The 13,170-nt window shown below is 43.7% G+C and overlaps 1 protein-coding gene across 1 annotated transcript in view; it reads left to right on the forward strand.

Annotated features, from left to right (window-relative positions):
* LOC120991955 (sialic acid-binding Ig-like lectin 12) overlaps positions 1–13,170 on the forward strand; it is a 290,291-nt gene that overhangs the window by 39,657 nt on the left and 237,464 nt on the right. Inside the window, exon 4 of the mRNA XM_040420715.1 lies at positions 9,333–9,635. Within this exon, the coding sequence (XP_040276649.1) occupies positions 9,333–9,635 (303 nt within the window). The remainder of the gene's footprint in view (positions 1–9,332; positions 9,636–13,170) is intronic.

Below are 13,170 nucleotides of genomic sequence, written 5' to 3' on the forward strand. Positions count from 1 at the left end.
GCGGACGTGAAGCGGTTAATGACCAGGCCACTTTTTACACTTCTGACCTACTCTACTTTCACCGTTTATTGTTCGGTCATGCAACTTACCACCCAAATGAATTTTACCTCCTTTTCTTCTCACTAATAGAGCTTTCATTTGGTGGTATTTCATTGCTGCTGACATTTTTACTTTTTTTGTTATTAATCGAAATTTAACGATTTTTTGGAAAAAAAATGACATTTTTCACTTTCAGTTGTAAAATTTTGCAAAAAAAACGACATCCATATATAAATTTTTCTTTAAATTTATTGTTCTACATGTCTTTGATAAAAAAAAATGTTTGGGTAAAAAAAAAATGGTTTGGGTAAAAGTTATAGCGTTTACAAACTATGGTACAAAAATGTGAATTTCCGCTTTTTGAAGCAGCTCTGACTTTCTGAGCACCTGTCATGTTTCCTGAGGTTCTACAATGGCCAGACAGTACAAACACCCCACAAATGACCCCATTTCGGAAAGTAGACACCCTAAGGTATTCGCTGATGGGCATAGTGAGTTCATAGAACTTTTTATTTTTTGTCACAAGTTAGCGGAAAATGATTATTATTTTTATTTTTTTCTTACAAAGTCTCATATTCCACTAACTTGTGACAAAAAATAAAAACTTCCATGAACTCACTATGCCCATCACGAAATACCTTGGGGTGTCTTCTTTGGAAAGAAGACACCCCAAGGTATTTCGTGATGGGCATAGTGAGTTCATGGAAGTTTTTATTTTTTGTCACAAGTTAGCGGAAAATGATTATTATTTTTATTTTTTTCTTACAAAGTCTCATATTCCACTAACTTGTGACAAAAAATAAAAACTTCCATGAACTCACTATGCCCATCACGAAATACCTTGGGGTGTCTTCTTTCCAAAATGGGGTCACTTGTGGGGTAGTTATACTGCCCTGGCATTTTAGGGGCCCAAATGCGTACGAAGTAGTTTGAAATCAAAATCTGTAAAAAATGGCCGGTGAAATCCGAAAGGTGCTCTTTGGAATGTGGGCCCCTTTGCCCACCTAGGCTGCAAAAAAGTGTCACACATGTGGTATTGCCGTACTCAGTAGAAGTTGGGCAATGTGTTTTGGGGTGTCATTTTACATATACCCATGCTGGGTGAGAGAAATATCTTGGCAAAAGACAACTTTTCCCATTTTTTTTATACAAAGTTGGCATTTGACGAAGATATTTATCTCACCCAGCATGGGTATATGTAAAAAGACACCCCAAAACACATTGCCCAACTTCTCCTGAGTACGGCGATACCACATATGTGACACTTTTTTGCAGCCTAGGTGGGCAAAGGGGCCCACATTCCAAAGAGCACCTTTAGGATTTCACCGGACATTTTTTACAGATTCTGATTTCAAACTACTTACCACACATTAGGGCCCCTAGAATGCCAGGGCAGTATAACTACCCCACAAGTGACCCCATTTTGGAAAGAAGACACCCCAAGGTATTCCGTGAGGGGCATGGCGAGTTCCTAGAATTTTTTATTTTTTGTCACAAGTTAGCGGAAAATGATGATTTATTTATATAATTATTTTTTCTTACAAAGTCTCATATTCCACTAACTTGTGACAAAAAATAAAAACTTCCATGAACTCACTATGCCCATCACGAAATACCTGGGGATGTCTTCTTTCCAAAATGGGGTCACTTGTGGGGTAGTTATACTGCCCTGGCATTTTAGGGGCCCGAATGCGTGAGAAGTAGTTTGAAATCAAAATCTGTAAAAAATGGCCGGTGAAATCTGAAAGGTGCTCTTTGGAATGTGGGCTCCTTTGCCCACCTAGGCTGCAAAAAAGTGTCACACATCTGGTATTGCCATACTCAGGAGAAGTTGGGCAATGTGTTTTGGGGTGTCATTTTACATATACCCATGCTGGGTGAGATAAATATCTCGGTCAAATGCCAACTTTGTATAAAAAAATGGGAAAAGTTGTCTTTTGCCAAGATATTTCTCTCACCCAGCATGGGTATATGTAAAAAGACACCCCAAAACACATTGCCCAACTTCTCCTGAGTACGGTGATACCAGATGTGTCACACTTTTTTGCAGCCTAGGTGGGCAAAGGGGCCCACATTCCAAAGAGCACCTTTAGGATTTCACCGTCCATTTTTTACAGATTTTGATTTCAAACCACTTCTCACGCATTCGGGCCCCTAAAATGCCAGGACAGTATAACTACCCCACAAGTGACCCCATTTTGGAAAGAAGACACCCCAAGGTATTTCGTGATGGGCATAGTGAGTTCATGGAAGTTTTTATTTTTTGTCACAAGTTAGTGGAATATGAGACTTTGTAAGAAAAGAAAAATTATCATTTTCCGCTAACTTGTGACAAAAAAAAATAATTCTAGGAACTCGCCATACCCCTCACGGAATACCTTGGGGTGTCTTCTTTCCATAATGGGGTCACTTGTGGGGTAGTTATACTGCCCTGGCATTCTAGGGGCCCTAATGTGTGGTAAGTAGGTAAATGACCTGTGAAATACTAAAGGTGCTCTTTGGAATGTGGGCCCCTTTGCCCACCTAGGCTGCAAAAAAGTGTCACACATGTGGTATCGCCGTATTCAGGAGAAGTTGTGCAATGTGTTTTGGGGTGTCTTTATACATATACTCATGCTGGGTGAGAGAAATATCTCAGCAAAAGACAACTTTTCCCATTTTTTATACAAAGTTGGCATTTGACCAAGATATTTATCTCACCCAGCATAGGTATATGTAAAATGACACCCCAAAACACATTGCCCAACTTCTCCTGAGTACGGCGATACCTGATGTGTGACACTTTTTTGCAGCCTAGATGCGCAAAGGGGCCCACATTCCTTTTATGAGGGCATTTTTAGACATTTGGATCCCAGACTTCTTCTCACGCTTTAGGGCCCCTAAAATGCCAGAACAGTATAAATACCCCACATGTGACCCCATTTTGGAAAGAATACACCCCAAGGTATTCAATGAGGGGCATGGCGAGTTCATAGAATTTTTATTTTTTTTGGCACAAGTTAGCGGAAATTGATTATTTTTTTTTTTTTTCTCACAAAGTCTCCCTTTCCGCTAACTTGGGACAAAAATTTGAAATCTTTCATGGACTCAATATGCCCCTCACGGAATACCTTGGGGGGTCTTCTTTCCGAAATGGGGTCACATGTGGGGTATTTATACTGCCCTGGCATTCTAGGGGCCCTAAAGCGTGAGAAGAAGTCTGGAATATAAATGTCTAAAAAATTTTACGCATTTGAATTCCGTGAGGGGTACGGTGAGTTCATGTGAGATTTTATTTTTTGACACAAGTTAGTGGAATATGAGACTTTGTGAGAAAAAAAAATAATTTCCGCTAACTTGGGCCAAAAAAAATTCTGAATGGAGCCTTACAGGGGGGTGATCAATGACAGGGGGGTGATCAATGACAGGGGGGTGATCAGGGAGTCTATATTGGGTGATCACCCCCCTGTCATTGATCACCCCCCTATAAGGCTCCATTCAGATGTCTGTATGTGTTTTGCGGATCCGATCCATGTATCCGTGGATGCGTAAAAAATATACGGACATCTGAATGCAGCCTTACAGGGGGGTGATCAATGACAGTGGGGTGATCAATGACAGGGGGGTGATCAGGGAGTCTATATGGGGTGATCACCCCCCTGTCATTGATCACCCCCCTATAAGGCTCCATTCAGATGTCCGTATGTGTTTAGCGGATCCGATCCATGTATCCGTGGATCCGTAAAAAACATACGGACATCTTAATGGAGCCTTATAGGGGGGTGATCAATGACAGGGGGGTGATCAGGGAGTCTATATGGGGTGATCACCCCCCTGTAAGGCTCCATTCAGACGTCTGTATGTGTTTTGCGGATCCGATCCATGTATCCGTGGATCCGTAAAAAACATACGGACATCTAAATGCAGCCTTACAGGGGGGTGATCAATTACAGGGGGGTGATCAATGACAGGGGGGTGATCAGGGAGTCTATATGGGGTGATCATTCCCCTGTCATTGATCACCCCCCTATAAGGCTCCATTCAGATGTCCGTTTGTGTTTTGCGGATCCGATCCATGTATCCGTGGATCCGTAAAAAACATACGGACATCTGAATGGAGCCTTACAGGGGGGTGATCAATGACAGGGGGGTGATCAATGACAGGGGGGTGATCAGGGAGTCTATATGGGGTGATCACCCCCCTGTAAGGCTCCATTCAGATGTCCGTATGTGTTTTGCGGATCCGATCCATGTATCCGTGGATCCGTAAAAAACATACGGACATCTGAATTCAGCCTTACAGGGGGGTGATCAATGACAAGGGGGTTGATCAATGACAGGGGGGTGATCAGGGAGTCTATATGGGGTGATCATTCCCCTGTCATTGATCACCCCCCTATAAGGCTCCATTCAGATGTCCGTTTGTGTTTTGCGGATCCGATCCATGTATCCGTGGATCCGTAAAAAACATACGGACATCTGAATTCAGCCTTACAGGGGGGTGATCAATGACAAGGGGGTTGATCAATGACAGGGGGGTGATCACGGAGTCTATATGGGGTGATCACACCCCTGTCATTGATCACCCCCCTATAAGGCTACATTCAGATGTCCGTATGTGTTTTGTGGATCCGATCCATGTATCCGTGGATCCGTAAAAAACATACGGACGTCTGAATGGAGCCTTACAGGGGGGTGATCAATGACAGGGGGGTGATCAATGACAGGGGGGTGATCAGGGAGTCTATATGGGGTGATCACCCCCCTATAAGGCTCCATTCAGATGTCCGTATGTGTTTTGCAGATCCGATCCATGTATCCGTGGATCCGTAAAAAACATACTGACATCTGAATGCAGCCTTACAGGGGGGTGATCAAAGGACGTCTGAATGGAGCCTTACAGGGGGGTGATCAATGACAGGGGGGTGATCAATGACATGGGGTGATCATGGAGTCTATATGGGGTGATCAGGGGTGATCAGGGGTTAATATGGGGTTAATAAGTGACAGGGGGGGGTGTAGTGTAGTGTTGTTTGGTGCTTCATATTGCTGAGCTACCTGTGTCCTCTGGTGGTCGATCCAAACAAAAGGGACCACCAGAGGACCAGGTAGCAGGTATATTAGACGCTGTTATCAAAACAGCGTCTAATATACCTGTTAGGGGTTAAAAAAATCACATCTCCAGCCTGCCAGCGAACGATCGCCGCTGGCAGGCTGGAGATCCACTCACTTACCTTCCGATCCTGTGAACGTGCGCGCCTGTGAGCGCGCGTTCACAGGAAATCTCGCGTCTCGCGAGATGACGCGTATATGCGTGTCTCTGCGCAGGGCTGCCGCCTCCGGAACGCGATCCTGCGTTAGGCGGTCCAGAGGCGGTTAAAGGATAACTGGCACATTTAGACCCTAATTTCAATTTTCATATATGCAGTTACTAATAACATGATATTCCAGAATCAGTTACAATTAGACTGACTTACCCCATATTTATTAAGATTCAGCTCTTAGCAACCAGTCTGCATAAAACTGCAATCTCACTGTTCAGTTAAGATGGCCGCCACTGCCCTCACCCTGAGGCTAATCCCGCCTGCCCTCACTAGCCAGTAACAATAGCCCCCCAAAAGTGTCAGTAACCAGAGCCCTCCCCCCTAAAGGGTTAATCTCCTGCAGCACAAAGGGGTCCTCTTACCACATGTTGCGTTCATTTATACACTGAGCAGATGGCAGATCTCCCTTCCCTGGTCTGCGCTGCTTCAACTCTGCATTGTCCCAGTCTGCTGAGTGAGGGAGCGTCTGCCAAGCGCAGGGACAGGGAGAAGTGCACACAGCCCAGGCAATGTTATCAGCTGCTGGGGAGGACCTGGCTTTAATCATTTTCAAACCGGATTCCAAAAAAGTTAGGACACTAAACAAATTGTGAATAAAAACTGAATGCAATGATGTGGAGATGGCAAATGTCAATATTTTATTTGTAATAGAATGCAGATGACAGATCAAACGTTTAAACCGAGTAAATGTATAATTTTAAAGGAAAAATACGTTGATTCAAATATTCACGGTGTCAACAAATCCCCAAAAAGTTGGGACAAGTAGCAATAAGAGGCTGGAAAAAGTAAATTTGAGCATAACGAAGAGCTGGAAGACCAATTAACACTAATTAGGTCAATTGGCAACATGATTGGGTATAAAAAGAGCTTCTCAGAGTGGCCGTGTCTCTCAGAAGCCAAGATGGGTAGAGGATCACCAATCCCACAATGTTGCACAGAAAGATAGTGGAGCAATATCAGAAAGGTGTTACCCAGCGAAAAATTGCAAAGACTTTGCAACTATCATCATCAACTGTGCATAACATCATCCGAAGATTCAGAGAATCTGGAACAATCTCTGTGCGTAAGGGTCAAGGCCGTAAAACCATACTGGATGCCCGTGATCTTCGTGCCCTTAAACGACACTGCACCACAAACAGGAATGCTACTGTAAAGGAAATCACAGAATGGGCTCAGGAATATTTCCAGAAACCATTGTCAGTGAACACAATCCACCGTGCCATCCGCCGTTGCCAGCTGAAACTCTACAGTGCAAAGAAGAAGCCATTTCTAAGCAAGATCCACAAACTCAGGCGTTTTCACTGGGCCAGGGATCATTTAAAATGGAGTGTGGCAAAATGGAAGACTGTTCTGTGGTCAGACGAGTCACGATTCGAAGTTCTTTTTGGAAATCTGGGACGCCGTGTCATCCGGACCAAAGAGGACAAGGACAACCCAAGTTGTTATCAACGCTCGGTTCAGAAGCCTGCATCTCTGATGGTATGAGTGCGTGTGGCATGGGCAGCTTGCATGTCTGGAAAGGCACCATCAATGCAGAAAAATATATTCAGGTTCTAGAACAACATATGCTCCCATCCAGACGTCATCTCTTTCAGGGAAGACCCTGCATTTTTCAACAAGATAATGCCAGACCACATTCTGCATCAATCACAACATCATGGCTGCGTAGGAGAAGGATCCGGGTACTGAAATGGCCAGTCTGCAGTCCAGATCTTTCACCTATAGAGAACATTTGGCGCATCATAAAGAGGAAGGTGCAACAGAGAAGGCCCAAGACGATTGAACATTTAGAGGCCTGTATTAGACAAGAATGGGAGAGCATTCCTATTTCTAAACTTGAGAAACTGGTCTCCTCGGTCCCCAGACGTCTGTTGAGTGTTGTAAAAAGAAGGGGAGATGCCACACAGGGGTGAAAATGGCCTTGTCCCAACTTTTTGGGGATTTGTTGACACCATGAAATTCTGATTCAACATATTTTTCCCTTAAAATTGTACATTTTCTCAGTTTAAACTTTTGTTCCGTGATTTATGTTCTATTCTGAATAAAATATTAGAAGTTAGCACCTCCACATCATTGCATTCAGTTTTTATTCACGATTTGTATAGTGTCCCAACTTTTTTGGAATCCGGTTTGTACTTACAGTCCCTGGCTGTCTCTAATCTGACCTTGCAGGCTGTGTGCTTCTGTGTCCTCCGTCCTTCAACACATAGACGGACCCTGCATAGCAACCTGATTTTAAGCACAGGTAAAAGTAGGCAGCACAGGGAACAAAACTGTAGAATTAAGGAGTAATTGAATGCACAGTGAAAAGTTGAAATAGGGCCACCAAGGAGATACAATCCAATACTCCAAAAAAAGAAATATATGAAAGTTATACTTTAATTGTGCCTGGAGTTGTGTGGCATTCATCATCCGGTTCCGCAGGACATTGCTCACAATGAAGCGGTTATCAGTGTGGGATTTGCCAAAGGACATTCACTTCTCTGCCTTTCTGTGACTCTTTCAGTCTCTCAGTGTCTCAATTGCAACTTGCTGATGACACTCTGTGACACTCTAAGATCAGGGGCCACTTTCATCTCAGAGCATTCTGCTTAAAGCCTTGCAGTGGCGAGGTAGTGCTGATCAGTTGTGTCGTCTTGGTCTCAGGATTTCAAAATGTGAACAGCATGATGAGGAGGACTGTTTAAATACCAATTCTAATTGAAACAGGAAATGTATTGGGAAAATCATGGATCAAACACCTGTTGTGAATTTTGCCATTAAGCTCCTTGTTAGAGAACAGCAAGTTGTGCAAAAAGTACTGAAACATTGAACAGTTGGACACGTGCATTCAGAAGTTTAGAGAAGGTCACATTAAGTTCACCTGTAAAGCCCCTTGCAGATGAGTGTCCGGATTAGGTCAGGATGCGTTGCAAATGCGTTCAGTGAAAAATTCTCGATTTCACAAGCAAAGTCATTCAGTTTTGCCTGCGATCATGTTTATTTGTTCAGTTTTTATCGCGCGGGTGCAATGATATTTAATGCGTTTTGCACATGCGTGATAAAAAAACTGAAGGTATACAAACAACATCTCTTAGCAACCATCTGTGAAAAACGCATCGCATCCGCACTTCTTTGGGGCCACTGTTGCGTAAAAAAAAAGAATATAGAACATGCTGTGATTTTTACACAGCGTACAAGTGATGCGTGAAAACCAACGCACATGTACACAGCCCCATTGAAATGAATGGGTCCGGATTCCATGCGGTTGCAACGCGCTCGCATCACGCTTTGCACCCGTGCTGAATACTCGCTCGTCTGCAAGGGGCCTAAAAATTAGAGTGCATTTTAGGTTCATCCTGAAATTTCACCCACAAGCCAAATATCCCAAAATTTTTGTGAGTAGTGTATATCATCATTACATTCGCACATTGGGCGAGATTTATCATTAGCTCAGGTCAGAATAATGGAGTGAAAAAGTCCCCAAACGCTAAAACCGCGCACAAATTTGCGACTTTTTTCTGCTCTGCACTATGCTCGCCAGTTTTCTGAAAGTGGGCGTGTTTTCTTATGTAAATGAATCTCTAGACAGATTTACTATTGGGACTATTTAAAAAGTCGCAAAAAAGTCGCAATTTCACTCCAGTGAGGACCATGCTTAACTTATGAGACTTTTCAATAGAACATGCAACTTTTTCATAAAAACTTGCGACTTTTTCGTAAAGATTTGCGACTTTTGTAAAGCTGCTTACTGACGGAAAAACTGCTACCGTCAAACCACATTTATTACAGTCTTAAAGGGCCGATCGTAAATCTGACTTGGCTAAAACTGACTTTAGCCATATGTGAAAGTGGAGTGAGCTGTCAGAGTAATGATAAATCTGGCCCATAGAGTGTTTAATTCCGTTCCAACAACTCCTTTTTAGTTAACTATTTTATTTTTGGTTTAAAACTACATCATGACCTCCTACTGCCTACTTCACATTTTTATATAATTTTCTATTTTTGTAGATCTCACAGATAAACCTACCATCTCTTCTACAAGACTGGTTGAGGGGAATGAGGTGAATTTGACCTGTACAAGTCCTGGTAGATGCCTGAAGATAAGACCACAGATTACATGGGATTGGGAAAGAACCATGACTGGTATAAGACAGGAGATGTATAATATCACCTATGAAGATGACAGCAGAACCTTCCAATCCAATATCACATTCACTCCAAGGAAGTCACATAACAATTCAACATTATTCTGTAATGTGACCTTCGAAGGAAACTTTTCCACAGCGGAGAAGAAAACTCTGAATGTTGAATGTAAGTTGCACTCATGAAAAAGCATCTTCTTTACCAAACATGCAAGGATGGAGTTTAAGAATGTTTATGATAGAGATGAACAAGCTTCTTCAAATTTGTTTCGGGTCTGATTCGCCAAATCTTCAAAAAATAACATACACTGACAAACACTGACATGCATGGCTATGGGTAAATGCATGGTTGACTGTGAAAAAACTGCAGGTTTAAAAACACACCACACTTTAATTTAAAAAAACAATTTGTCATGCTGGTGAAACAATGTTGGCTAGATATCGTTCAGCAAGGCAAAAGGCAACAGAGTCCACTACGTGGTGTGGCAGCGACTGCACAGCAGTAACTTGACCAGGTAGGAGTTAGGCTACTTTTACATTAGCGTTTTTGCTGAATCCGGCAGGGTTTAGCAAAAACACTTCCGTTACTGATAATACAACCATCTGCATCCAATATGGATTATAACGGATCCGGTTGTATTATCTTTAACATAGCCAAGACGGATACGTCATGATCTCCATTGAAAGTCAATGGGGGACGGATCCGTCTTCTGTCAGACAGTGTCAGAGAAAACGGATCCGTCCCCATTGACTTGCATAGTGGGTCATGACGGATTTATTTTGCTCCGCCTCCCAGGACGGAAAGCAAACCACAGCATGCTGCGGTTTGCTCTCCGGTATGAGAACGGAACGGAATGCATTTTGAAGCATTCCATTCTGTTCAGTTACATTTTGTCCCCATTGACAATGAATGGGGACAAAACGGAAACTTTTTTTTTCTGATATTGAGACCCTTCGACGGATCTCAATACTGGAAAAAATTAACGCTAGTGTGAAAGTAGCCTAAGATTGCACATCATCAGATTGCTGAGCTCATAAAGTCCTGGTCACACATTCCCGAATGATGTCTGACGACACGGTGGAGAAGGAGGATAATCATTTTCTGTGGGAGAAGCAGTAACTGATGATTACGATGACAAGGACACTGTACTGTATGTGGCTACAGCTGAGATAAGGACACTCTTGTTGAACTAGCTGGTAGCCAGTTCTATTTCTCCACTGAATTGGATGCTGCTGCTTCATCTGTTGCAATAGAGCTGTGGTGCCTTCGTGTTTTAATGCCCACAGCCTATTTAAATCCTGCAGATAGTTCCTGAGCTGACCATAATACAAGCATATACTGTATGATCCTGTCAGTGTTTTTAGAGGTTTTGGCTGCCTTGCCTCTTTATTGCCAATTGGGCCACCACCTTTCTCCTCTGATGTCACATGCTCCTCAGCACCATGATCTGTCTCCCAGGTCCTGTCAAACGCGTAATCGTTGCCATAGTCCTGACTCTCCACGACACTGTTATCAGACTGTGATAAGGCATTGTGGACTCTTTGGATGCAATCCCAATTCCCTCCATTGAATTTGCACCAAGTACACTGTCACCATCATTACCATTACCCTACTGCCACCACCATGACTACAAGTGCCCCTACCACCAAACACCACACAGCTATGTTTGAGGTCCCCCACCTCCACCTGAACCTCCGTCTCATGGCAGTCCAAATGCTGACTGTTCTCACACAATTCATCAACCGGGAGTATCTACACATCATCCTGCTGCAACTGAGGAGAGACCCATCCAGTCCACAGTATTGTTCTCTTTGTCCTCATTAATAATCAAGGAGTTGTCCTGCCATTTATATTGATGACCTATCGTCAGGATAGATCATCAATATCTAATCGGTGGGGTCCAACACCTGGCACTTCCGCCGATCAGCTGTTTGAAGAGGATGCTGCTTCCTGTTGATTACATTGCCCATCATCTCGGAAGTCTCTGCAGTGCATTGTAATGACAAGTACTCACTCCATTGGCCTGAATGGAGTGATTACTTGTAACGACACCATGCTCACAGGCAGGGCCCGTTTTAGACAAAATGTGGCAAAATCAAAAGTGGGCCCCAAATATTTTACTTTTTGCTCCATTTTCTTTTGGGCTGTACAACCCCTTTATTGGTGTTACTGACCTAAGCAGTGTTAAACCACTACTTTTGGATGGTATATTATTTTTTCAGTATGTGGTAATGATGGCACTGGATAACAATTGTAATTAGGTGACTGTCTACTTCTTTTTTTGGGTACTACAGTTTAACACTGGTTTAGGTATTTGTATAAACAGTATATAAATGCACACCATATGTCATTACCTGTTTTTTTTCAAGATAATAGTCCTAAAGATCGCTAGTCCAAAATGAAGCATAATTTGAGAAAGTGACAGTCCTATAGAAGTAACTGAGTCTGAGAAAGTGAAGACCACTTTAAAGGGAGTAAGATATTGATGAACTATCCTCAGCATTGCATGTTTTTGTTTAACAGTCTTGTTCTCAGCCATAGCGACGTGCCCCTGCGCTTTGGGATGTGCTGACTGACCCCCTTTTTCTTTGCAGCTTGTGCTGGAGGTGTGGCTGCCTCCCCAGTCGTGCACTCCTGACCAGCTCGTCTGCCCCATTGGCTGATTTTAATTGGTGTTAGTGTATAGCTTGGCCTGCTCCCCCTCACTCGCTGAGGCCACATGGCACCAGGAGAGAGATGGTGTGTGGACTCTCATTGCAGTCCCTGGTGGCCGTGTGGCGCCGGGGGTGGTGTGGAGTGGGCCCGGCATGCATGCTGGTGGCTGCTTTCCGTGGATATAATGGAGGCCATTTTGGCACCAAAAATGACAGAAATTCGGGCAGATCCAGCATGCATGTGGAACCTGCACTTGCTGAATTACATGGTAGCCATCATGGCGCATGGCAGGTAAAATTTAGTGTTAGGAACCCGTCTGGCTGGAGATCGCCTTGACGTGTGGCAGCCGGGCTCAAAAAATTTTGTACAAAATGATTTGCTAAGTATCTCTAACTAACTTATTAGTATAGCATTTGCGATTATTATGCAATCTTGTACTTTATTTGGTTTGCAGTGAGCTGTTGCATTGCATGTTTTTGTTTAACAGTCTTGTTCTCAGCCATAGCGACGTGCCCCTGCGCTTTGGGATGTGCTGAATGACCCCCTTTTTCTTTGCATCCTCAGTATTGGGGCTCGTTCACATGACCGTTGGTGTCCCGTTCCTGTATTGCGGATCCGCAATACACGGGTACCGTTCAGTTGTCATTCCGCATCACGGATGTGGACCCATTCATTTCAATGGGTCCGCAAATGCGGAGATGCGGAACGGAAGCACGGAAAGGAACACTACGGAAGCACTACGGAGTGCTCTCTGGGGTTCCGTTCCGTGCCTCTGCACCGCAAAAAGATAGAGCATGCTCTATCTTTTTGCGGAACGGAAGAATCGCGGACCAATTCAAGTGAATGGGTCTGCGATCCCAATGCGCCTGCCCCACTGAAGGTGCCCATGCATTGCGGACCGCAATTTGCGGTTCACAGCATGGGCACAGGACACCAACGGTCGTGTGAACGAGCCCTAATTCATTAATATCTGATCGGTGGAGGCCGGACTTCTGGCACCATAAGTGACCGTAGTACTCCATTCAGCGCTGTGGCCCCTTTCTTGGCC

The sequence above is a fragment of the Bufo bufo genome, chromosome 1, assembly GCF_905171765.1.
Source record: "Bufo bufo chromosome 1, aBufBuf1.1, whole genome shotgun sequence".
NCBI classification, from domain to species: domain Eukaryota; kingdom Metazoa; phylum Chordata; class Amphibia; order Anura; family Bufonidae; genus Bufo; species Bufo bufo.